This window comes from Bradysia coprophila, chromosome III, assembly GCF_014529535.1.
Source record: "Bradysia coprophila strain Holo2 chromosome III, BU_Bcop_v1, whole genome shotgun sequence".
Taxonomy (NCBI): domain Eukaryota; kingdom Metazoa; phylum Arthropoda; class Insecta; order Diptera; family Sciaridae; genus Bradysia; species Bradysia coprophila.
Window position 1 is genome coordinate 3,617,091 of NC_050736.1, and position 27,831 is coordinate 3,644,921.

Consider the following 27,831-nt stretch of genomic DNA (forward strand, 5'->3'; position numbering starts at 1 on the left):
GCACTGGTCATACTGTGAGTTCGGGCGTTTCCCTTTGGCATTTTTTTATGAACATCTTTTATTTATTCCCCAATGGGCCTTTTCGTAGTCGGTCTGACACTACGGTAAGTCAATACTATGAACTGAGATCTGTTAGCCGGCATTTTACCAAAAAAAACCACTCAAATTGACTGTAATTAATTCTGAACCACAGGAATCACTATAACGTAATGTTGACTGAGAAGATCTTCTCACAATTTTCTGACATTCATTGCAAAAGACTTCCAATAATAAAAACTCATCAATTTCAACTGTCAATATATTAATTTAATTCATTTCTCAATAATTACTTATTTACATTCCTCTTTAAGTTCCATTTCCATATCCTATTTACACATAAATAAATTCAAATGTTTTAAATTGCTTTGTGTATAAGACGATAAACCAAATGCTCCATGATGACTTAAAAAGCCACAGGACATATCAGAATGCGTAAAAGAGCTTTTCTTTTTCTAGCAATTAATTTAATTGAATGTTTTACAATGCAAAAATGAGACCAAAGTTTATTAGTAATTTTGTCATATGTATCTGTTCGCTAATTGCAAAAATTGTATCCTTAACTCGCTAATAACCAACGTGACGATCGAATAAAATAAATTCTTATTCTAGTAAAATATACCGTGCTGTATAACAAACAAAAAATCTGCGACATTTTCTTCGAAAGGAACCAATTCATTAATAATATCCCTAGCATTATAATGACCAAGCGTATAAGATGCAAAATTAAAAAAAAACTTAAAGTTTATTGGCGGTAATTTTGATAGTGTTGGAAGACCACAGGTACAGAAGCCGAATAACAATAATTTACAATCACAAACGAAAATAAATTTAGAAAAAACGCAAAACTTTTTCACTTCCCTGTTGATATATTATTGCAGAAGTGATCAACGCATAATGCTAACGAATTGCTGATAATGACTTTAAAGCTCAGAATAAATGTCACCGCGGTCAAAAACCAGTCTGACCTGAAACTTCTGGTCAGGTCGGGTATTTAAAAAAAAAATTGCCAGGACTCTGAAAAGCGTTAAGCTGACTTCCCAGTACATACATTCCCTACTGATTTGTTCGATTTCCCGGTTACTATGTTTACCGAATTATATCCAGCCCCGATTGACCCAACCACACCTTCAGCTAACCCCTCACGTTTGATCTCAATATATTCACGTTCAAAACAGGTTAAGTTAAAGGTGACCTGTTTCGATCTTTAACTTCTTAATTGAATATACAGGCGACTTGTCGTTTGTCAAAACTTGGCAAATATACAAAGACCGTTCATTTTGTAAAGGGAAACTGTTTCGTAAGCAAGGATTGCATATCACTTTCACTACTGTATTATCAATCTTTTAGAAACGGCAATTGAATCTGTTATTTACTTCATTAGTGTAAAGCATAACCTAGGGTACAGAATCTATCACTTCAAAAATTTTTATCATTTTTACTATATAAGGAGAACTCTTGCCAGATCTCATGGCTTATTCTTGTCGTCATTATCGATAGCTGATGACTAGCCGTTTCTATAAAGCTAATAACGCCAAATTAGCTGTCGGATAATTATTTATTAACTGCGACAGCTCGGACATAAGTCCACATAATTTTCACACCAAAACATTTTATGATAAACCAATTTGAAAATGAAATTATGATAAAACCAGAGTTAAGTCACAGTGACAAGACGGATCACTATTCCACCAACCATATTAATATCTTGACTCATTTAGAACTAGTTATGTATAGGTTGAACAATATATTATATACCAGATATACACACACACGGAATACTTATTTTGTTGTTTCAATCCAAACAATAATTTTACCGAAATCTATTGAAATATCATCAATTAAACTTGGCTAACCTGCATATGCAATTGCTTAAATTCAACTGTGAGCGAATTACGCTGAGTACCGATTGACTCGTCTGGACTGGTCGTTTCAACGGAATCCGATGTATCTAAACTGGTATTATGAGATTCTGTTTGCATTTTATCATCAGCATTCGCACCACCATTTGTTAATGATTGCATTGGAACTATTTCACCTACTAGTGCACCATTGATGATGTCATTGCTGCTGTTCTTCTGTTTCAACGGCGGCAGCTGCCGGTCCAATCCATCGCCAACATCAGCACTCACTTGATTCGAAACGCGATTGGTCAGTTTGTTGATTAGACTTTTGCTCGGTTCTTTTGTCATCGATTCGGGTATCGAACCATTTCTGGTGGTAACATTTTTCGCTTCTTTGTCCTTGGACTTTTTGAATCCGGGGAATGGGACCTTGTGTAGTTTTGGGTTTTCTTTACTGCCACGATGGGTTGTGTTACGGTTAGCGAGTGTCGGTTCCGTTTCCAATTCTTCGGTGATGGCGAGTAATTGAGACGGATCGTCTTTAGCTCCTTGAATTGGAATATCATCTGGAATGGGGATTGAAACGGTTCGGTTTAATAAGGGAATATGATCTTAAGCATTTTACTAAAATCAAAATTGAAGATAACAGACACACACGCTCACTCACACTCACGCATTCATATTATGTAAAATAATTTCCTTTGGAAGTGTGGTCGTTCACGATAAGGGCTTAGAATTTTCGTATAGTCCGTAGCTATACATTAAGTCATTCATTAGAGACACTTTATCCATTTAACCATTTAACCGTTTTATTCATGTGACTCAATACAAACTCTATTTATGGATGAACATCAATTGGAATCCCAATTTACTTCTTGCTAATTATATTACGTCGGTAAATGATTAGTGCAATTCATGGTGTGATTTAACGCTTGCAATATTCTGAAAATTGCAGCTCCAATGTTAAAATAAGAATCAATATTTGAATTTAACTGGACCGCATTCGGCTAGACAAGCAGTATTAGATGTAGCGCTTTTCAATCATTCATTGTTTTATCGGAAAATTCATTTTAATTTTCGCTTTTCTGCAACTATTTTCGTAGTCTAAAGGAAGTATCGACTAATTGTCCCGAATGGCTTATTAGTAGTTTGTTTATGAAATGAATTTTAAATTTAGCGTTGATGAAACTAAGCAAACAAAATGTAAACCGTGAAATGACGATGAATTGTGAGAAGGTGTACCATTCCAGTAAAACTAACAAGTCGAACATTATCCCCACATCAATCGCATGAGAAGAGCGAAATTCTTCGAAATTAAAATCCCATTATTAGACTTAATTGCAAACAATCGTGTTTTATTGTGTATTAACTTAGAACAATACGGAAACAAAAACACAAGAACATTCTCTCGCATACCTGTTGCGTTTACAAACGTTTCGAAAGTTACAGTGAATTGTCTTCCGCAGAATAATATTGAACGAGATAAATTGACTATATTCTTAGTTAAAATAGTTAAGCGTTTTCAGATTAATTTCTTTTTTTGTTTAAGTGTGTACCCGCACGAGGCATTATTTAACTATACAATTTAGTTGGTTTGTTTTCAAATTATTTTATTATTGAATTGATTTTATAAACATTCTTATGTTGCGGTGCTTTTGCTTTTACAGTAAATTCAAGCTTGTCGTTTTAACCTTGACCGACTGATGGTCGCTTGATATAAGGAACAAGCATAGAAGTAAAGAAGAACAGATAGAGAATATATAACACAATATCAATGTACCACAGAGTACAGTATATTTGGATGCAGTTGAAGGAGTTAATTATTATGAAATCATGCAGATGTAGTGTGTATGTTATATTGCAATATTTGGTTGGGACAAACTCGTTCTTACCACCAAGTAGCTCACTATTTTATACAAATAAAATGAGAAAAAAATCTATTTGAATAGTTGATGAGGGAAATAGCTTTTGATTTCCCTGAGGAAAAAAAAAGTTCGTGCGGGTATGACTTGACAGGTACTTTCGAAAATAAATAAGCTTCGATTCATAATGAATTTATCTCTTCACATTTCGTTTTTCAACAATGGCTTCGAAGGCGACATTTGTACAATGTGTACACTAGCTGGTCGTCCATTCACAAGCAATGCTTGCAATTCATCCGCACAATCGTCCTGACTTTCGTCTAACAATTGACACAAACGAGCACCGGCACTCGACCGGATATCGGTCCGATTGTGTGCCGTATCGTTCGGTGATTGTGACAATTTGCGACGCAACGGCGATGACAAAAAATCCGATTTCTTGTGTTTCGGTGAACTGTTCGGACTTGAATGGCGCGATGTGTTCTGCTTGGGTGAATCCGGTTCCTCTTCAATACTGGATGTTTTACCGCCGGGACTGTACTTCCAACCCCAATTCTTCCAACGTTTCTTTTGATCATTTTTTCGATTCTCTTTCGGGCTAGCGCCATTTTCAATGGGACCATTTTCATGCTGAACATCAATGGTGGCCACTTCGATATCGTCTAATATAAACCGATTATGACACAAGTTTGAGTGTTATATGGTGTTTTGTTTTGTCTTTTTTTTTTAAACAAAATTATTGGAAGAAACGTTAGCGATCAGAGGAAAAAAGTGGCTAAGCGAGAAAACAATTCAGCGAAAATTAAGAAAGTAGTTTGTGTGTTCTTATGTTGGTGATGGAAAATTGATGCATTTTCAATTTCATAGAAAAATTGTTTAGTGAGAGGTGTGTACGGTATGCAATAGAGAATGTGTTTGTGCGCTTAAACTAAAATCACTACAGAAAAATTTGGCGCATTTGAAGCGAACTTCACTTAGACGTATTAAATACAGTCAATGTCAACCAAATTTGTATCTCAATTTACTTCACCCATACAAGCACACTGCGTACGGCTTACAAGGCTTTATACGGTATTCAAAGTCCTACGAACGCGCGTGGTAGTGGTGGAACCATGTAAGCACGCATAAGCATAAAACAGCTGAAGCAAACTTAGACACAAATTTGATTGGCATTAACTGTGAGAACACAAAATTTAAACTCTATAAAGCACTAAGTGAAACAATGAGTTATCATTCAGTCTAAGTCTGAGTTATCTATAACTCTGGAAATGAGAGAGATAGATAGAGAGGGAGAGTACTTTACTACTAATGAATAACTAATTACGTCTTAAATTACTGCGTTTACTAGACCACAAAGATATTGCTTTGTTAGAGGACTCTGCGCACTTACTACATTTAGTTCTCCGTTAACTTGACAGTTCGTTTAAAGAAAACTCCGTCTCTTTTCTCAAGTTTAAACAAACTGTCACGTAAACTATTATAGCTATACGGTGCAAGTGCGCGGAAGTTACTTAACAATGGAACTCATGATCAGTACCAAATTTTAGATCAAACTGTCTAACATCTATAAAAAACGTTATGTTCAACAAACATAATAGTTTCCGAAATGAAAGTTTTCATAAAACACCTTCGAATGTTCTATTTACGTTTCACTTTCTAAAACAAGCTAATTCAGCTCAGTTAAACAAGTACCAACAGCTCCAAGACACACCTACAATCTACAAAAAAGAAAGGCTAAACCAATGTACTAGAATAACTAGACAGTAGAAATTAATATAGAAATTAAATCGGTTTGTTTCACTTCGTCTATAATTTCCAAACATTTTTCGATTTTTTTTAAATAAAATTGGTAACTTTTTCATGCATTGGATAATTGGAAGATGGTTTGTACATCGTTAGACTCTAGGATTTGCTCTGTAAAATTTGTGAATTTAAAAAAATTAATATGGTTTTGAAAAGCAAATGAAATTTCTATTTCAATGATTTGAATGTTGCAGAGCACTACGTCTTTAAGGATAAAGTTGAAAAAGATGAGAAATAATTTTCGTAAGCGATGACATAACATATGACCATTCAAAAAATGATTCCGATGCAGCAATTTCTCCCCGTTCAAAAAATATTTTCAAATTTAATTCAGAATTTTAGTCTGAGTAAAATCGGTGGTGTAGTGAAAACTGATAATCATATTTTCCCATTCCCTTCCGTTTATAGATGTTGCAAATAAAAATCCAAGTAGTTTTATTATACTCCGTCACGCGATGTATTGATCCGCCGATTGTTAACCTTTCGCAGACAGCAAGCATATTAATCAAATCTATTACCATCCCTTGATCGAAGTGTTTTGAACAGGTACCGAATCTTTTACTTCACTTGTTTCAAAACTTATTTTTGTCATCACTGTCTATAAAACCGATGACATGCTATAAAGCCGTGTGCAAAAGGTTAAACTCATCATAAGATTTAAAGGAAATCGCAAAAAAAAACTAAAGAAAATTTACAAAACAGCCTTCCATTAATGATATTCAGGTTAACTCAACAAAAAATTAAACGGTGTTTGTCCACCCATCACACAAAATTTCAGAGCTTTTTGTTGTTCACAAATTTTGTACCAAAAACCTTAGATAAGCAGCAAACGATTCGAAAGACTTTTAACAAACTGGACATCATTGATGGAAAACGTGAAACAGTTGGTGCGAAGAAAGGCACATTATGTCGCAATTACAAATTAGTAAAAGCTCGAAAATTCATTTAGAATTAGTGAAGTTCTTAGGAAAGACTTTCAATAAACTAAATCATTGCACAAAATTACCTACTCTGAAAGCACACAATTGGCGCTCAAATTCGTAAGCGTGTGAATTTCATTAAAAAATCTAATAACAAAGACCAACTTACCGGGCAGCTTTTTCGTTCGAAATGATGCATTTGTAATCATCGATTTTGATACAGTAACTGTTGATGTAGTTGGTGTCAATGCAACACTAATGCCCATCGGACCATCGCTTGGTTGACCTATTTACAGAAATAAATTTAAAAGATTTTTCATGAAAAAAAAGCCACCAAACAGTCAGTCACGTACCTGATGGATTAGCGTGCAACGAATTCTTAATCGCATTCGTGACCAAAATTACCTCCGGAAACAATTCATAGCAAGCCCGATTGTGTATGTCATCAACGCTTTGAATGGCTATCGATCCGAATTCATTGAACATGGCAAAATAGACCGCATGCAGTAGCTCCAGCAGAAATTGCGCTGACATCGGAATCCTACACAGTGGTTTCGGCACAATTGCATTGTTCGGATCACTTCCATACGACGAACGATGAGCGTGTCCCATTTTCGAGAATCCCTGGTTAGCCAGTTGCGATGAAACGCGACACAGATGCGATAGAGCCGATTTGGGCACCAGGCTCAATTGCTGATTGTAGACAAACATTAGTGCGGTCACCACTTTGAGCCGATTTTGTGCATTTATCGATTCGACTTGTTGCAAGGGACCCCAATTCACATCTTTGTTGCTGTTTTCTTCCCAGCGCTTTAAATCACTTGCGTGCAAACTCTTCTCTTCATGATAAATTGAGGCTTGTGCTAGCACTGGCATTCGGAACGAAACGGTTTTGGCTTGTCCATCATCGTTTGTGATTTCGATATTATAGACACTAATTAGAAGTGTTTCGACGCTGCGACAACTCTTTTTATCCCCTTGTGCAACCGAATTCAGATAAATGTAAATTAAAGTTGGCACAAATTGCAATGTGAATTTCCGTAGAACTGTTTCTGTTGACCGATAAAAGCTGTGGAATTGATTACAGATTGAGTGCAGTAGCTGGAAACAGAACAACAACGAAATCATCATTTTAGCTTTATCTCAGTTCCATTTCAATGCTAAACATTGCTTACATCTGGATACTTTAGTCGTTCATTTAAAATCGTAAACAAAGCGTGTGCAATTTCATGGTTGTGTTCATGTTGCGAGGCAAACGAACGAATTTCAAATTGTTGCAATGATGCATAGTCTGATAACCAATCGGTAACTATTGATTCGGCCATAGCTCTTGTTTTAACTGAAAAGAAAAAAAATTCCAAATGTTCATTCAAATCGGCCATGTCTGCGGCATTCAGAGTCATTTTTGAATTTATTTTTCTTGTTGAACTTGAAATTTTAAATGATTTTAAATGACCGAGCTACTTTTCTGTTGCTTGAATGCGTCATATATCCACCCGCTTTATACCGAAGACATTAAAACTCTCTGCATCTGTCTTCCTTCCATATTTACATTTCCAATTTAACCTGTTACAGACGTCTAGACGGCAAGCATATGACCAGTATTATTATCGGGTCTATTACTTCCATCGATCAACGTATCTGTTGATTTGAAATCTTGTACTTCAACATTTTAACATGCATTTTACCATATAAACGACCATATTACCCAGATCTTGTCATTATTTTTGTAGTCGTTATCGATAACAGATGAATAATTTACAATTATTTGGCACGTCTTACTCATGATCAACCTCCATAAACTTTGTCATTTTCTCTGAGTAATTTAAGCGGAGATGACTTCACCACATCAACACCTTACATCTTCGACTCGTTAATGATAAGTGAAACTTACAGAAAAGTCAAGTAATTTGAAACACGTCCCGCCCTGATAACACGTTTCAGATCAAATGTGACAACTACCATAACAATTTATGATAAGATGTACGAGAGATAACATAGAAATACAACGTTGTATAAAGACTACGAAGACTAATAAAAATCGTAAAACTTGTCTAGAGGCAATTTGTACAAAACGTTGCATGGAATATCATACCGAATAAACTACATATTCCACTTATTCACAATCAATTAAAAGGCACAATTAAATCCAATTACAAAACACCAAGTTGAGGTTGAATAATGATTTTGCAAAACATTAAAAGAAAACTTTGTAGGTCACAAAAATTGCAAAAAAACGAAGAGCGCAAGCACTTTTCAGTTCTACATTTCCATGCTAATTTTGAAGTCCACACTTGCAATTGGATCTGGTTAATTTAGCTCACCTAAAGTTGTTGTTTTCAGTTGTTTTTACACATTTTGCAAATTTTGTGAGCTCCTCGAACATTTGAGTTTATCGAAATTTATTTTGTAAAATTGTATTGCTGGATGAAGGTTCTATGACATTTAATGGTTGTCACTTTATGCTTTATCTGCTACATTTTTCTGTGGCGAAATTGTACTAGCAAACTAAAGTTTTGTGGGTTATCATTTAAAAATACTTATTTACGCAACGAAGAGGTAGGCCGAAAGTATAGTTTAGACATCACGACTAAGTTGTGTATTCAATGTTTCATGCCTTCCGAATTTTTCCCGTAACCCAAACCCTTGACATGAAAGGTGTAAGTAACTGTTGTGGACGGTTGATTTTAGCACGGCAGAGTAATGTAAACAATGTAAACCAGGCAGTAGCGCTTGATTTGACTAGGGACCTGAATTATCTAGTAGCCTTACTTTTTTACGAATAAAATTTTTTAACTTACGTCAGTGTTCATTTGAGATTTGAGTTCATTTTCATAGGGTTTATTAGGTCCCTTATTTGACGTTTCAAAAATGAACCGCTCGCCTGGTTTATTTTACTCTGCCGTGATTTTAGGCACTTACGCTTGTCGCTCTCACTTTGTTAGGGCTGCAACTCGCAAATTTTCCTCAAATCTACCGTCCACCACAGATACGTAAATAACTATTACGTCACAAGGACGATTGAAAAGTCCAGTTTTCGCTTGAAGTTTGTTGATCCGATCCGAGGCGAGGCCGAAAACTCGAGTTACGTACAATATTTCTTATGCTGAGAGCACCGAAAAAATTCTTCATTGATGAAATGAATGGTTTTCGGTGGAGAAACATGTAAAATATCGGTGCTCGACTCTAACATAATAGGGTTGTGTGAATACTAGCGCCAAATAGTCTAACCTTCTCACATATATTTTGCTACAAAAAAAGAAGTCAAACTCTAAATAAACGTGGACGTAACATTACAAAAACGATTCAAATGTAACGTTATTATCATAACGAAAAATTTAATGGTACATATGTTACAGTTACACAATCTAAAACCGTTTTTGCTAACGAAATGTTTTACGGTACATCTCGTAACGTTACGAGAAAACGAAAATTTTTCCGGTACATCTCGTAACGTTACAAGAAAACGTAAATTTTTCCGGTACATATCGTAACGTTAAAAGAAAACGAAATTCTTTCCGTTACATTCCGTAACGTTACCATGAAACGGAATATTTTTCGAGAAATGAAATAACGTTAAGACAATTAACTGTACCAACACAGTCTCTTGAAAATGACAGTAATAACATTGTCTAAATGAAGGTTTATACGAATATTTTCTATCGTAAATGTTTTTTTATTGAATTTTGAAGTAATTTAATTATAAAACGAAGCATTTATCATGAAATTTTTGTATTTTTATTATTTACAGCTCCGGAAACCGCAACTTTTTTGTCACCAATTCTTTGTTATTTCTGTAACGTTACAATCTTTCCAAAAACGATTTCGTTTCTCTATGTAACGTTAAGCCATACCGGAAATAAATTCGTTTTACTTCGTAACGTTAAGGCATACCGGAAAAAAATTCGTCTTACTTCGTAACGTTAAGCCACACCGGAAAATATTTCATTTCTCTTTGTAACGTTATGCTATACCGGAAAAAATTTCGTTTCTCTTTATAACGATACCGAAATAATTTTTCGTTACATCAATTTCGTTATGAACTGTACCCAAAAAGCAAAAGTTCTATTTCGAAACGGTACGAAGTGAAACTTTTATGATAAAGTTTTAACGTTAAGGAACCCTGGTTTTTCAAGCTTCTCTGTGAGCTTGTACATTGCTTTGAAGATATAACAGATAGATGATATAAATTTAAAAAAAAAGATCAAAAACACGGTGCAAGTTTACTGGGACTGCTGGGGCTCCTACGACTGCTAAACTATAGCAGATTTCGTTCAGTGGCTGTCATTTTGACAATATTACGTTTCTTTGACAGCGAAGAAAAAAAAATATTTTTTTCACAATATCGGAGGTGCAATTTTGTTAAAAATATCATCAAATGGCTTCGATAATTCGCCTTCAAAACTCGATATTATCAAGATGCATTCTAGCCAACGCTAGTAAGAATTATCGTCTCATTTCAACATCACCGAAAAATCGAGAAACAGCATCCATAGCACCGAATGCAGTGAAAGAGGAGGCTAAAGTTGAAACGAAAAGTAAAAATTGGGTAAGCTATGGCTTCAGCTACACCGACAAGAAAGAGGATCGAGATACCACGCGATCGTCGTTTTTCTTTGCGGTCACTATGTGCATAGTGTGGGGTTCATTCGTTTGGGCATATTTACCCGATACACTAATGCGTGATTGGGCTCAACGACAAGGCTACTTGACACTGAGACAGCGTGAAGCCGCAGGTGTGGAACCGATAAGCCGTGACTTAATTGATCCCAGCCTGATAACACTGCCATCCGATGAAGAGCTCGGTGATACGGAAATCATTATCTAAAGATCGGTTTCTGCTCCAGTAAAATTTAAAAACAAAAGTTTCGGGTTATGTAATGTCGTTTATGAATACCGATTCTGTAAATACATTTAAAAGTGTGAACATCAAGATGAAAATAAACGATGATTTGATTGATTAACAGACTGTATATTGCTGATTGGGGTCAGAAATGTCCTGCTTGCAATGCAAAAATTTTTCCTCTTGAATTTAATGTGAATAATGAGTATATGCCGGCCGATTTAATCGATTCTGAATTCGCTAAGAGACATTTCGTAATCTTCCAACACTGAGCGCCTGTTTTGGTTGTGAGGTAACGCTGAGAAAGTGTTAATGCAAAAACTTGACTGCGTGAGACAAATAAATTATTTCTGAGATCTGAGGATTCAGTATTTTTAGTATCACTTTCCCTAAAAAGTCACGTCGCTTCGCACTCGTTTGGAGTTGAGTGGTATTTACAACACAGAATAGGTCAACCTCGCTTAATTTTAAAATCACTTTTGTTTGTAAAACGACTTTCGGAAAATTTTCTTGTGTGTTGTATATGAATTGGTGACCTAGTGAACACCAGCATATGAAGAGATCCATGACCTGTCCAAGTGACCAACTAAACATGAAACGAAATTGTCTCGAAATCTGATAGACTTTTCTTAGATTATTTTGGACTTTCTGAATTGAGTCTACTAGTAGATGGAGTTCAAATTTCGTTCATCATGGGACAGGTCATGGAATCCGCCATATAAGCTGCAACATGTAATTCTCATGGATAGATCAGATTAAGTGGATGATGGAAGGTGATGTACAACTTTTATGTTTCGTTTGCGAATTTCTCTTGGATCTTGGTTATTAGCGTCTCGTCTGGACAGTGTCGCCTTCTTCATTTGGGCGACCTTCGATCGATGGAGAATTTTAGTGTCTGTAAAACATTGTTATTACTGCTGTTGAAGAATAGAGTTGATGATGGGTGTCAGTAGAATCAAAACTTCGTTAGAGCATCACATAATGGAAGGGGATAAGGCGTGGCAGAGCCTGACGTCTTTTAAGTAGCTTACTCCTAGATTAAAAATATGTTGTGAGTCATGACCCAAACAATATTGAAATTGAATATTTGCTTTCAGTTTACCTAATTAATTCATTTAGGCTAACATTAGTTGAATGTAAAAATAGTTGTTTTAGGTCTCTTCTGTTATAGCAACGCACTGTCTAGCACCGAAGCTGACTTTGACGTCACTCAAATAGAGGACTGAACCAATCTAAGTTGGCTATTCTTTTTCATACAATGGCTATCAAAAAATTTAAAAAAATAGTCAACAGGTGCGTTTTTGGCCTTCTAATTGAGTGATGTCAAAGTCAGCTTCGGTGCTTGACAGTGCTCTGGTTATAGGAAATTTGACGACGATTGAAAAAAGTGAGGAAGTGTGTTAGATGAAGATTTGACAATTGAAATTAAACAAACAGTTTCACTCAACAAATCGAAAATTCAATGACATAAATAACGCCATCTTTGAGAAGATCTAAATACTATTCATCTGACGAGAAATTGTGGAATTAAATTTTAGCCATGAGTCTACAAATGTGAAAATTCCAAGAAGCATACCCGAGCACTTAAAGATTTGCCCTTTTTTTTCCTTCCATGGCTCGAAAAAGCTGATCTTCCAATTTCTCATCAAACAATTCCAAACAAGGCGTCGGCTTTCTCTTTAGTTAATATTGAAATAATTTATTTTAAAGTCGCAGAACAATGATGGCTCGACAACACGAAACACGTAAATTAGAATAAATTTCAACAAAAGAAAATACATACAGCAGGTTCATGATCGTAAATGCTTATTTACACATTGAAAGAAAAAATCATTCCTTGCCTATCAACGCATATATGAATCGACCAGCACCATTTCCCGTCTCATTATGAACCTCGAAATCATTTCATTTCAATTATGATGCGAAGTTAATGGATTGAATTGCATTCCCTCCAATTGTTGAGGCGGTATGGTTGTATTTACTGTAATTGGTGGCATACCCGGCAACGAAATCGGCGTTGTTATCGAACTGGATTGAACTTGCGGAAATGAAGTGAAAGTCGGCGGCGATTGATATGAAGCCGTGGCACCGGGCGGTTGCGGTTGAATTTGAGAGGATTGTGTGACTGTTGGTTGCGCGAATGGATTCGATGGATAAGCACTCGTATTGTACGTTGGTATCATAAAATGATTCGGATCGGCACCGGCCGTCTGATAAGGTTGGTATTGTTGAAATGCAGGCAGACTCGATGGCGGTGGTACGTTGGTAAATTGTTGTGTTGTGTTGTACATCATTGGCTGCTCGCTTGGAACTATAATTAAGCAAGAAATTCAATTATCTTCATTGAGTCAGGCAATTCGGTGAGAGATTTTCATTTGTAAATTGAGGACAGCAAAATCATACCCGATACATGCTGCTGAACACCTGCTGCGTATTGGCCATACGATGTTGATGGTGTTTGAAACGATTCAATCATACTGGGTGAAGCTTTTGGCGCAGGAACTGATTGAAATAATTCGTTCACGTTCGATTGCACCGCTTCAGGCTTTTGAACGTCCTGGGATGCAAGCGGCGTCGATGTAGTTGTAACAGCCGATGGATCATAACTGTTAGCATTTGGTGTTTGATCCAATGTAACTTGAGAGAGACCAGCTGTTACGTCAGCGATTGGCTGTGTGGGTGGCGCTTGAGGAGTTTGCGTTGGTAGCGGAATATTCGGTACGAAAGTCAAAGGTGGTGTATAAGGAAATATTGGATTAGCCGGCACAGTTGGTGCTGCTTGTTGCATCTGCAAATGAATTAATTGAGTTGAAACCTAAAAACAACAAAATTTCGACCCAACTGACGACTTACATTTGGTGTCTGCGATGAACTGATTAACGGTTTCTTCTCGTCCGGTAATAAACGAACGGGTATACGATGTAAATAACCATATCCAATACCACAACCTAAACTGCCTTCACCGCCCCATTTCGAATAGGGCTTAATGTTCACCTGAAATATCCAATCAGAAAACGATGTAGCAAAGTCAGCCAATTCATCAACATGCATTGAAATCGACTCATTTTACGTCAACATTAATCTTCAAAGTTTCAAGATTACAACATTTACAAAATTAGCTACGTAGACGCAAAGCTATGCATCGTTTGCGCAATCTCTTCATTGCGTCATAGTTCTTACTTAAAACAATTGAACGTTGAAATATTTCAACGTTAAATGCTACGCAAATTACAATTTCGATCGGAGAGTTACTAATTATCACTAAATCACAATTTAAACACTAATTTTCACAGTCATTAAGAGCTAGAGTAGAATAATGCATTCATAATTACCTCTCTGCATGTGTCATCATCTGTATTGTACACGTACATTTTCAACGGTCTGTCTTCGTGTGATTCAATCAACGTAAACAGATCCTCACTCTCATGCAAAATCGAATCAGCACCAATGATATAATCGGTAAATGATCTCAAACCTGCGGTTTCTGCTGGAGAAGATGGATGCACTTCCTACAAAATTATGTCACGTAATCAATGTCGACAAAAAATGTTGAACTGAACCGTAGCACTGCTCCGAATATTTTCTATGTTTAAATGCTAGGAGCAGTGCTATGACTGGACTATAGACGAACCAAAACATGCCAAACATTTTCATTGGCTCCTTCAAATGAACAAAACCGAATACTGACACCCAACAATCCCTGACCACCCCAGGTTTGTGACGGTGTTATGTTTACTTCGCGAACGGTTTGTGTTTTGCTACTGTAGATTGTCATCTTGATTGAATTCTCTACATTCTTCTTTAACAATTCCTTCAACGTGTCATTGTCCTGATCCAGTCTTGTATTACCAATAGCGACGATAAAATCGAAAAACGCCTCTAAACCAGCTCGCTGACCGGGAGAATTATCTTGGACCTGTAAAATGAAACATTTTTATTCGATTTGTTGTGGTTCGTATTGTGTACTAAAAAAAACACGTCAGCTGATACGGTGAAATTTGCCGACAATTATTTATTTGTTAATAATCACCCTCAAGACATGGTATCCCTCACACCCGCCTCCAGGTACTTCGATGCTTGTTGCAGATCCCATCACGACGAAAAGTGAATTATTTTTTAATAAAAATCTTAGTTTTGTTGCCCAAGTTACGTGGCACGTTACTTATATTATTATAGCAATTTTCTAGCAGTGTCGGTCTGGTAAACAAATTCGTTATTTGACAGTTAGCAATATAGGGTATTGTAGTCAGCACATTACTTTGAAAATTGTTGTAGAGTGAAAGATCCTTGCTGGGCTTGTTGTCGCATCAGTTTATAATTGACAGAAATTTTTGTTTTCTGAGTTTTTCCTGTAGTTAGGGGGCATTTCGTCAAAAAAAAAGCGATTTGCGTTTCTATTGATTTTAATTAACAAAAAAACTTTTATAGGATATTGCGCGGATCAACAAGCTTTTTTAACGAACAAAATTTTGAACGCCAATATAAAATCACTGGTACAATGTAAACAATCCGTTTCTTCGGCAACTTACCATTATTTTCAATGGTGATTCTATATAAAATGTAAAACCCACTAAATAAACGCGACACATAAGTGTAATCACCACCGAAAAGTGAACATTCGCGCAAATTGTTAACGTAAGTACAAGATGAGCCAAATACGATTTCTTCTTCTTTTTCTATACGTCCAAAACAGATACTCAAAAATCTAAATGTGGTTTCTTCGGCAAAGTTGTGACGAACTTACTCCTACATAATAAATTTCAATTTCTAGAATATATTTTAAAAGATATTTAGGTTTAGACTTAAATTTAAGAGCAATGGACCCTTTGCAAATTTGAAGCCGGAAAAATATTCGTTTTTCCATTAAAGGGGACGCTAAAAATGTTACTTTTAAAGGGAAAAAATTGTTTGAACACACTTGGAGAAACCTGTGCAGATTATATAAAATTACACAATCTGCAAAGGTTTCTTCAAGTTGGATCATTAGAATATAATATGAGTGTGAATGAATAAAAATCATCTTGCCCAGACGCTAATTTGAACAAAGGACCTCTAGATTATGAGTCGAGAGCTCTAGCGCTAAAGCCACGGGTTCAGGTAAAATGATATTCACTTAGAACGCTGTAAGTGAATAAGCTCGGGCTGCCGCCCTCGGATACTTTTTCTCATCTGGATACGAGATATCACTTTACTTCCCTTGCATAGTAATGTACTATTACGTGTTACGGCATGTTTCATTTTCATTTACATTGCCTAATCACGTAAGCATTGTATTTACGAGGTTCCAAGTTGTGTAATTGACAAGTATGGAATACAGCCCTTCCCTTCGGGTCGGGCTGTAACACCCCACTTATCAAATACACAACTTGGAACCTCGGAAGTAATATACTATAGAATGCTAGATTGAATGTGTAGTGTATGTGGTCTTTAAGTTAAGAGGCATCGGTGCTTTGCTGAAAAGCATAAATTTGGGCGTTTCTTAATACTGGATTTTCGTTTACTTTTGATGATATCTTTCCATCAGAATCCTTTTTGAAAAATTAACTACCGCAATCCCGGCCACGAATGTGGTAGCTTTCAACAGAAAATACATTTGGTTGTAGCAATTTGACCGGCTCTGAGAAACGTGAGCAGTTTATGAAAATTTCGTTAGACTGCTCACTTTTCTCAGAGCTGGTCAAACGACTCAACCAAATGTATTTTCTGTTGAAAGCTACCACATTCGTGGTCGGAATTGCGGTAGTTAATTTTTCAAAAAAGATTCTGATGGAAAGATATCATCAAAAATGAAATATGAGGCACACAAATGTAGGCTACAATTTTATCTAAGTACCGGTGCCTCTTAAGTTAAAAATATCGAATGTCCTAAATTCGCTCTTCTCGTATCACACGAAGTTCTTAGAATGATATGGATCCGTTTATTCTTCAACTGTGAATTAAACGTTGCTATCATATGCGTTGAATACTTCGTTCACATTTTCACTTCGTTATTTGGTACAGCAGTTATGATGTCATCAACAAACCGTACAAAAAGCGATAATTTGTATCCTAATCTCTTGATGACGCCATCTTCCAGAATTTCCAAAATTAGATTAGCGGATGTAGGTGATAATGGCGAGTGTCGAAAAATTGCTGGCAAATAAATAAATGATTACTGAGCAACATCGATCAATATTTGAAATATAATCTTATACGAATAATAATTAATTCGTTGATTACTTTCTCTACAAAGCAACATCATTTTTACTTGTTCTCCGTACGATCATCGCACTACGATGTATTTGCTAAATTGACAAGTCGGACCTCAGGACCCTAGTACAAGAGTTCTGCTTGCTCCCTAATAACATTTTGGGGATAGACTTTCTTTCAAAGGTATCGGCTAGTACTTGTCCAGGAGGAGTGAAAGGTTGAAATTTCGCTCTTCAAGCTACGAAAATATTGTCAAGAGTAGGAAAATGTCTATTTTGTTATAATTTATAGTGACTTTATAGTTACGAATTCTTGAAGTTACGAATGTTACGAGAACCGTCGCTGTTATATGGAAAACAACCTAATAATTTTATAACAAAACAGTGTTTTGAATGTGGCCGCGAAAAATTTGAACGTGAAACCTTTTCTCGTTATATTTTAACCTTTTAATGTTGTCAACATTTATATTATGAACTGAGTTCTAATATGAGAGACAAGAGCTGAAGAGAGAGTTTCCATTGAGTGTTGAGTGTAACGTACTCAAACAAATAGTAGAAATTAAATCAAAATACAAAATCGTCAATGAAAGTGATGATTATTTTCGTATTCAGTATTATTGTTCAGTTTTAATTTAAAGACAATGGAATCAATAGAAAAATGATATCGTTTACTTCACTTGCTGAAAACTAAATCCATAAGACATCTAGCGGATGTTAAATTAACTGATTATTTTGGGTATTTATGGTAGACATGCATGCAAGATTCGTACGATGCAGTTACCTAATATCGTTAAGTTACATAAGTTAGAAAATTGGACTCCGACTCGATTTACTTAAGTTATGCTAGAAAAGGGACGGACATCAGAATCGTCATTTTTAAATATTTGTGACTGTTTTAATCAATCATCCTTACTCTGGTGTCAAAATTCCTCTGGTTACGTTACTATAAGTTATGCTATGAGACCCAGGTACTTTGTACGGGTCTAAAAACAAAGTGTCATAGTACGAAAAGAAAAGAGAGCAGAGGTTTTAGTAGTCATTCAAAAGTTGTATCGTCAAAAAGTGAAATAAGTTTTGTGTGATTTTCGGTTTCGTTTGGAAAAAAAGTCAGCATGTGAAAAGGTTTATTTATTTCGGTGGAATATATTGGAAATAGGATAAATTGAAAACATTAAAACAATACAATGGCTGATGAAAATGAAAAGTTATTGATGACTTTATTGAAGAAGAGTGGAAATAATGTGTGTGCGGATTGTAACAGTAAATGTGAGTGATTTTTCAAAACAATATTTTTACCAATAAATTTCAAAACATCTTCTGAGTCAAAATTTGAATCGTAGAAGAATTGATAAAAAAAATGTGTGTAGTTCATTAGAATAGCCTTATTTCGTATTTACGCATCAATATTCAACCTTGGGGGGCAACAAAATTCGTCACGGAGATTGCTAATAATAAAGTATTTTCATTCTTTTACGCATCGAAACCATCAACACGAATCCGAATACTTCGTATATATATGTGTGTTGTGTGTATAGTTTTTTTTACGTCTACGCTGAAAACAGGGTGAATGACACTTTGTACACACTCAAATTTTGATAGAACTTGGGACAAAACATAGAATTTTTATTTTCAAACCAAGTTGGTTTTTCTTGTACATTATTGTGGTCTCAGAAGTTGTTGCTCTGTGGAAGTTAAGCGACCATTAATTCGGACAACAATGTTTTGTCAATAAGGGATCTGTCTCGGGATTTTTATTTCAAATATTTTAATATTTTGTTGCTATTTGCCAAAAAGACAATTTATTTTAAAACTGATCAGATGATAAATCGTTACGTGTCCCAGAACGAAATTGTAAAATCGAGTTAATTGTGGCTCAATGAATTCAGAACATGAACAATTTGTATAGCATTAGAAGTGTGAATGACACAAGAAGTCTTGTCAATATAGGCTCTCGCGTCGTCGTCGTCGTTCAGGGAATATTGTACTTTATATACCTATTCATAATATATGGCTCGATATATGTACACTCACCTACTTGTTATATAAATTTTCTATATATATTTATATACGAAAAGTGTAGGATAGTGTACGTTTTGTGTATTTTATCGTATATATTTATACACCTCTCGTACGTACGATGAAATTGCTGAAAAGGTGTAGCGAATACATTGCCGTCAAAACAAATCCACGACCTCGTCTTCTGTGCTATATAAACAAAATATTTTTGTGTTTAGATAGTACAATCTACCTACACTACACGGACATGTTTTTCAGATCAAAATAGAGGAAAAAGAACACCGTCGTATTATTTTTATCAATTTTTTCTTCTTCTTCCTTTTTAACGTTTGTTTTGTTTCGTTATAATAATTTCTTTTTCATCAATTTTTTCTCTTATGAATTAACATTGGGAGGATTGCATAATGTAACCGTATTTTATTATTCTGATGCCGAATTTAAATGATATTCGTATTGTAAAATTAACTTTTTTTTTTGCTGTTCTGGCTTAATGGTTTCAAAACGGTTTCTCTGGTTTATTGGCTTTTAGAATGAAATAGATTTATCGATGTGAGAAAGAGCACATTCTCCGTTATTATATAGTAAATTTAGATTTTGTACGTTGCACGACCCATAGTAAAAATGTTTCGCAAACGTAGGTTAGAATATTTTCATTCAAGTATAATTGAGACATGGTTTTCTGCTATTGATTTTTAGTGGTTTTCGAAATGGGTAATTTGGGTTGGAGTGTTATGTGTGAAATTATTTTTTTTATAATTCTCTGAGTGTAAATGTTAAAGTAGGTCAAACTTTGGCACATTGTGTCTGGCGTAAAAATAGAATTTTCATTCCATTCATTTTTTTAAATTTCTCTAATAGTTTGTCTCGTTTGTTACTTTTGACATTATTTATAGTCTCGGTCTATAATTATCGAAAAACTAATTACACTTCTGTGAACATTTTTTTAAACAAATCTGAGAAAATTGTCTACTTGATTCCGTAGATACTATTTATTTTAGATAAGTTTTTAATTTGGTCAGTGGTATTCCCACCTGCCAAAATAAAAGTTTGGAAGCAGTTAGGTACTACATATTATCTGCGTTTGAGAGAACCCACTTTACCTGTCTAAAAATCTGTTTTTCGCATTATCAGATAAAAATCATTTCTTCCTAATAACGGTGAAATTTGGTTAAGACCATACAATTGTCTAAGTTAACCTTCATAGAAGCAGTTGGATATTTTCTTCGACTTTAAGAAACGGCAAACGTATTACGGTACAGCTCTGTTAATTCTGATGTTGAAAGTATCACTTATTGTTTGATAAAAATCTTGTACTTCAATTGTTTTAACATTTATTTTATTATAAGATCACGTTAACCGGAAAGCTAATCTTTGAACGATCGTCATGACAAAAATAAGGTATTACCACCTGTACTATCGTTAACATTGAAACTTCGGTATCCTTCTTTCTTCCACTGTTGGACCTGAAATGTCATAAATTTAAAATCAGTGACCTCACCATTTTTGTTATTTTGATCTCGACCGAATATTTTAGTTATAAACAGCGCTAAGCCTCGAAAAAAGTCAAATTTTGCTCATTTAAGATTAACTCAAGCGCCTTGCAGAGACATATAGGCAATAGATTGTTGTTAGTAATGTTGGTAGTCGACCGAACTATTGTTTCGGCTGGACATGTTGTATCCTGGTATCCTGTATACCGGGAAATCTAAAAAATAAGTAGGAAACGTATGGACCGAAAAGTATGTTCCATGTTTTTGGTTACCGGGAAGAAAACATTATTTCCATACCCGTTAGGTGGCCCCGTAAGTGTTTTACTAGGCAACACATAAAAAAGGTCTAATCTCCAAACAGGTTAAGTTGAAACCTCAACCTGAAATGTACCTGCTTCGATATTTATTCAATACAGCACCACGGATTTTGACATGTTCCTCACCTTAATCAGGACCGTATTAAAAATTTGCAAAACAATTAACCATGCAGTGCATACCGCTGTGTGTTTTGTCAGCTTCAGATTTAGAATCCCTTGCACTTTTGACTCTTAACCAAGTATGAAAATATTTCCAAAGAAATATGCTTGTACCCTGTGCTCTAAGATACCAATTCATTCATAGAAAATTGTAAATATTTATGAGAGCCCTACACACATCTTTTTTTATCTATTTTTTATTTAAAAAAATATAGAAATCAGTAAGCAGTAAGCTAAATACAAAACACAAATTTATTAAAACAAGTTGTAGCTGATAAAAATGCGTAAAAAATATTTTTTTACGATTAGTGGACCAATAATATTTTCCCGAAGATAAAGATATCAATGACCAGTCCGGTTAAAACCAAATTTTCGGAATTTCCATCAACTCAGTTGACTTTTTTGTTGTTGAATTAATGTGAAAATTAAGTGAAACATGTCTGTGTTCAAAGACCCATACGCACAGAATATGTACTGTGCTAACATAAACTTTCCACGAAGTTGATAAGATTCTCTAAAATAAACACTTTGTGCATGTCGTCGTCACTCGAAAGTTTAAAAAAAATGTCACTACTTATATTATGTCTTGTTGTTAATAGCCATACATACATCTTACGTATGTACACATAACGTTTTACAACATATTTTTATTTCTCATGGTCGAAGTAACACAAGGCGCCATACATAACATTCTACAATTTCATTCATTGATAAGATAAGCCAAAAGAATTTATGATCGATCAAAATTACTTATTATTGTTTCATGTCAACCCATTTGGATGAATTTGATGGACGCATGATTCATCAAAATTCAACGATTTTATGACAATGATATTGAGATTTAAGAGTATGTTTCTGTTACGTAACGGTGTGTGGATTGGGTTAGCATAAAACTCATTTTCATGGATGTAACAATAGTGATTTTATGACTAATAAAAAAAGTTAGTGACAGCTGCAACTATAGTAGGATGTGTTTTTAATTTCCCCGTATTGGCTCGCTTAAATTTGTTTTTGGTGGACTGGCCTATCATCAGTAGAAATACTGTAGATTTGGAGGCTATTGTACACATATCGTCATCGTTTACAATAAATCTGTTACTTCTTTTGTTTAGTTCGCGGTATATTACGTCACTCGTAACTCGTTTGAACATCTAGTTTGGTGTATTACCCAAGATCAACGACTACTTTTGTCAAAACTGTCGATAGCAGAAGAGTCCGTTAAAATTGACACAATACAATGTGTAAGTCTTCTAGGTTTTCCTTTCCAAAAAATTAATTTCGTCAAGCACCAACGTATACAATTATTTAACAAAACAAAACTGTTCTGAAAAGAAAGAAAAAACATTTGCGCGGTTTCTTTTTTGTAGGTAATTTTACACTCTCATTCGAAGAAAATTACACTGACCTTTGTTGTATATTATACAACAATGAGTGTATTAGAATATGCGCAAATTGTTTTGTTTATTGTATGATTGTGAAACGTCATAAAAGCTGAATTACGCTTGTGGAATCTCATTAACCTTTTTGAAATTTGTTTTTGTTTATTCGCTCTCTGTTAGGGACGGGTGAAAAACTATATTTACGTAACGTATTACGTCTGGAAATACCGGTCGGGCCACATAGGGAATTGGACATAAAGTTTCAGAGTGTCTATCATCCTTGTAAAATTACATTTTTAGTGCATGACCTAGCCTCTACCACTCATAAAATGGGCGGTAAATTTTAATGGTTAATAATAGTTAGGAATAAGTTTTTATTATACTTTTTGAGCACAGTTTTATCCGAATATAAAAAGTCGAAAAAAAATAGGAAGTACATGTAACTCCAGCCCGTGTGAAGCTCTATGTAATATGCCGAAAAATAATTCCCAATGGACTAGAAACAAACCGAAAACGAAATCTACTCAGCAACGTCTTCTGGTGAAATACAAAATTTAATCAGAATTTCGATGTGACGCAGAAAGGAATAAATGTAGATATAAATTGACGTAGTTGGAAATGAGAATTTATTTTCTTTTGTATTTTCAATTGTATAACGGCAAACATTCTTCCGGTATCCAGACTGAATTGGATTTTTTTAGTTTCATTTGTTGTGTGCCACATTTTTAATTACTTTTTGTTTTAATATCTTATTTTGTATATGTGTAGTTAGTTGATTCAGTCGTATGATTTAGGATAATGTTTAACCGTTTAGCAAGCACAGTAAAATCATTATGTCGGTCTATTCATCTATTCATTTAACAAAATCTATTACTTCAGTATTTTTATCATATCGCTCATTCCTGTCATAGTCGATACTAATTCGTTACATACGACTGAAACTTCATTTTTATGAGTCTAATGATGAGTAACTGCTTAAGTAACAAAATCTTATCGTTCCATTGCCATAATTTGACAAAATCAATTTTTTTTATTTGCAGACATCGAATGGGCATCGTACAACATTGGCATTTTTCTTTGCACCAGATGTGCAACAGTTCACCGGTATGTTCAAATGAATAGAGAATATTCTTTAGCACACATTACTTGTTTTGGGAGATTACGAAAAGTTGAAATTTTCAGTCAGATGAGAACTAAACGAAATTTGTTATCTCCCAAACAGTGAATGCATTTGTTAGATAATTATGCTGAGCCAATCAATGGTAACGTAAAAAATTAATTACAGTGCAATGGGATCGCACATATCAAAAGTCAAACACCTGAAAATGGATAAATGGGAAGACAGTCAATTAGAACGAATGAAAGATATTGGAAATCTTAAAGCCAAAATAACGTACGAGAAAAAGGTGCCAGCTTGCTACAGACGACCTTGCGAATACGATCCACAGTAAGTAGAGACAAATTTTATTGGAAATATTAGAATAATCATCGATCAGGATCATCACTAAAGTAGAAAATTATTTAGACGAAATAATCTAAAATCGGTAAGGAAGCACCCAAACTCTGATAACATTCCGAGTTTATCTTTTGTTTGTATTTCGATTTTTTTTCCCGTATCGCTCATGTAATTGAATAGACTCACAATGCAACAATGTTCTGATGATTATTCCAACGATCAACAACATCAATGACATTTTCGTATGCCTCATATTCCAACAATCACACAAATTGTTGTTTATTTATTCCATCGAAGTGTTGTTATGGTTCAATTAGTTCAATTAATCTTCACGACAATCATTACACATTATGAACGGAATGTTATGAATGAACGTTGCGATACGTTCAAATATAGAGAGCGTTGCTTGTGTGTGATATGTATAGATATACTTTCAGGCTGGTTTTATGTGTGTGACAAAAGGTCATAACCGAACCGGATGAAATGAAAAGTATGAATGGGTGAGATGCTGTTGCTATATATCATTGTGCCGTTTTAAATACATTTTGAAGATGTTTATGACTTTTTTTCGTGTAAGATTTGTGGGCTGTTATTTAAAAAAAAAAGCAAAAGAAAAAACAATGATAACGAATTCAATAACAGCCAATGTCACTCATTATTTCGATGATTATTCATTTTGTTTTGAAAGATATTTTTCTCAATAAAAACTTAAAAATAGAGTTTGAAGAATGTCGATCATGTTGTTTGAGAGCGTATATTTAACGACGAATAGCTTTTTTATGACCATCAATGGAGGAACACGATTCTTGACATTATTTCAAAATAGACACACTGAAAGGTTTAGTTTCTATTCATAGTTAGCACTGTAACCAGGCTACTAACGCATAAATTATCGCTTTTGGCGTCATATATTCAGAATGTTCTTCATGTTTTTTTGAAAGCTTATATCCTAGTTTTATAATAGGTCAAGCTTCAATTTCATTGTTTGAACAAGAATATTATAAAAATCCAGTGCGGCGAACTGTTTTAGACCATGTACTGAGGACGACAAGAAACCTACCCTTCTTCACGTTTTTTTTAAAGATATTTAGCTAAAAACCTTCTGCTGGCGTCACATGACAGTAAGACAATTACTTGCAAATTTCAACCCAAAACTTTCCATTTTACAGTTCACTTAATAACAAACGATAATAAATCAAATGTCTTCTAAAGACGGTAGGCGTGTTTCAATATAATCAGTGAATCTATTACGTCTTTTGTTAAGCATGAGCAAGTGTTTGATACAAATCTACTACGTCATTCGTGTCACCATACATTTATCTATATGACACCGAGCACATTAATCGGTGTCATCATTGATTTATGTCGTTGCTATCGATAACAGATGATCATCCATTTTTCAAAGGAAAATATAGTTGCTTTTGCACTTGTACTTCGGTAGAAGGCGCGATATTCCTCCTGATTAACCTGTTACATACGGCGTCATCTGTTATCTACAACGTCAACAAGAATAATCGACAAGCTTTGACTAATGCGGTCTTATATGATAAAAAGCATGTTCAAAACAAATGAAGTAAAAGATTGCTGAAATCAATCTATGAAAACCTTCGATCAAACGAAGTAATAGTGTGAATAGTAAAACTGTTAATATGCTTGTCGTCTGTGACAGGTTAATACCCGAATAAAGTCGAACTTCGATTTTCTGTCCTGTTCAAAAATCCATTCATCCGTCATATCATCCATATTCAAACGTATTATTTATATTTTATTTTTTTTCAGAGTTCTCATCGAACAGTGGATTCGAGCAAAGTATGAACGTCTAGAATTCTCTCAACACGAACGACCCAGCTACACATCCGGTCAGATGGAAGGTTTTTTAATGAAAAAGGGAAAAGAAGACAGTCGCTACCAGCCCCGTAAATTTGTGTTATCAGAAACCGAAGACACTCTTAAGTATCACGTCAAAGAAAGTCGCGAACCGAAAGCAGTTCTCCGTTTATCCGAGTTAAATGTAGCGTTTGCACCACAAAAAATTGAGCACAGCAATTCGATGCAATTGACCTACATGAAGGACGGCTCTACGCGACACATTTACGTCTATCACGATGATCCGGAATGCATAAACAATTGGTATATGGCGATAAGATGCGCCAAATTGCACCGGCTTCAGATTGCATTTCCCACCGCACACGAATCAGAACTGGTGAGTCTGTTGACTCGAGATTTTGCTCGCGAAGGTTGGCTATATAAAACTGGACCGCGTCCTTCTGACGGATACAAACGGCGATGGTTCACATTGGACAATCGTAAACTTATGTACCACGATGATCCTCTGGATGCGTACCCCAAGGGGGAAATATTTTTGGGACATCAATTGGAGAATTATAGTGTTCGAGTTGGTGCTCCCACTGGAGCCAAGGATCAAGGCTATAGTTTTACATTGTTCACACCGGAAAGGGTTTACAACTTATCAGCTAGCAGTGAGCAGGACAGAGACGATTGGATGAATTTAATACAAAATGTGTTAGAAAGACCATTAACGCCTCAGGATAATTCGAGTAAGTGACCGATTTCAGTAAAATATTGTACGTTGACTAATTGAAATTCTTGTTTACAGTATCTGCAAAACTAATACGAAAACGAACCGGTACCAACGCTATAAATATTTTCACAGGTAGATAATAGATAATTTGGATTTGTTCGGTTTTTAGACAAATGAAGAGAATATTTTAGTGACAATTTTATGGAGAAAAAAAAATTAATTGAAAATTTGTGTAGAAAAAGAGTTTTTCTTTTCTTTAGTCTATTTTGATGTTAATTTAGTTAACAATTATTTCGAACCAGACGTATTCACGATGAATTCCCACTCGGGCGAAGAAGAAACAAAAATCAACTCACAATGACAACGAACGATTAAAAGCTTAACGCACTTTAACCGATTTGTTTTCTGTAAGTTTTGATTTATAGTCGACGGAAATTATCGATGAATGTTTTACTAAAAATAGAATTAAACGAAATCCCAATTGATTTCATTTAAAAACAAAAAGTTTCATTGGAAATAACAAAAAATGAAGAACGAAAAACTGTTGACGAAATGTTAAATAAATTATTTTTAATAAATAAATTAAATGAAGAAATTAAGTTAAAAATTAAAAACAAAAAAAAATTCAAACACAAAATAACATATCAGAAATAAAATGAAAGTAATAACGGACCTTGCCAAAAATATTTAATTATTAATTGAATTTGAACAATACATATATATATATATATTTATGTAAATAAAAACAAGTGAAATGTAAATAAAAATTCAACATACAGTTAAGACTAATACTTACGTTTGTGTGTTTTCTTTTCTCCTTCACCTGATCGCATATACAATCGTCAATTCTAATATTCATTCGTCTCGAGTGGCGCTTGGTTTAGATTGCTTCCGTTTCATCGTCTACCGATTGAACTGCGCAAGGAGATCGAGAGGTTGTTTAATTAGAAGTAGGCTAATTTCTCTATACCGTGAG

General features: G+C 34.8%; 5 protein-coding genes across 6 annotated transcripts in view; 2 read left to right on the top strand and 3 right to left on the bottom strand.

Annotated features, from left to right (window-relative positions):
- Positions 1–284: 284 nt before the first annotated feature.
- Positions 285–8,365, bottom strand: LOC119076504 (hyccin). 2 transcript variants are annotated; one of them, XM_037183296.1, is made up of 6 exons: positions 8,248–8,365; positions 7,641–7,804; positions 6,819–7,566; positions 6,635–6,751; positions 3,970–4,404; positions 285–2,455 (listed from the first exon to the last, which is right to left on the bottom strand). In XM_037183296.1, exons 1-6 carry the CDS (start codon positions 8,249–8,251, stop codon positions 1,878–1,880), a joined length of 2,046 nt encoding a protein of 681 aa, XP_037039191.1. In that variant the 5' UTR covers positions 8,252–8,365; the 3' UTR covers positions 285–1,877. The 2 variants fall into 2 exon arrangements, with proteins under 2 accessions (XP_037039191.1, XP_037039184.1); XM_037183289.1 differs by lacking the exon at positions 3,970–4,404 and having other exon boundaries at positions 285–2,446; positions 8,248–8,355.
- Positions 8,366–10,755: 2,390 nt separating this feature from the next.
- Positions 10,756–11,429, top strand: LOC119078053 (NADH dehydrogenase [ubiquinone] 1 beta subcomplex subunit 11, mitochondrial). The gene has a single exon (XM_037185478.1). The coding sequence runs from the start codon at positions 10,844–10,846 to the stop codon at positions 11,291–11,293; it is 450 nt and encodes a 149-aa protein (XP_037041373.1). The 5' UTR covers positions 10,756–10,843; the 3' UTR covers positions 11,294–11,429.
- A 1,551-nt stretch (positions 11,430–12,980) lies between these two features.
- LOC119076625 (Golgi reassembly-stacking protein 2) lies at positions 12,981–15,506 on the bottom strand. The gene is made up of 6 exons (XM_037183495.1): positions 15,339–15,506; positions 14,940–15,224; positions 14,641–14,817; positions 14,162–14,302; positions 13,712–14,096; positions 12,981–13,619 (listed from the first exon to the last, which is right to left on the bottom strand). Exons 1-6 carry the CDS (start codon positions 15,399–15,401, stop codon positions 13,219–13,221), a joined length of 1,452 nt encoding a protein of 483 aa, XP_037039390.1. The 5' UTR covers positions 15,402–15,506; the 3' UTR covers positions 12,981–13,218.
- Positions 12,981–27,831, bottom strand: part of LOC119077281 (calcium release-activated calcium channel protein 1) — a 34,254-nt gene continuing 19,403 nt past the window's right edge. Inside the window, exon 4 of the mRNA XM_037184449.1 lies at positions 12,981–13,073. The gene's annotated coding sequence lies outside the window, so the exon portion shown is untranslated. The remainder of the gene's footprint in view (positions 13,074–27,831) is intronic.
- On the top strand, positions 18,125–27,427 carry LOC119077016 (arf-GAP with dual PH domain-containing protein 1-like). The gene is made up of 5 exons (XM_037184132.1): positions 18,125–18,762; positions 23,898–23,961; positions 24,143–24,304; positions 26,093–26,871; positions 26,931–27,427. The coding sequence occupies exons 1-5, from the start codon at positions 18,681–18,683 to the stop codon at positions 26,993–26,995; spliced, it is 1,152 nt and encodes a 383-aa protein (XP_037040027.1). The 5' UTR covers positions 18,125–18,680; the 3' UTR covers positions 26,996–27,427.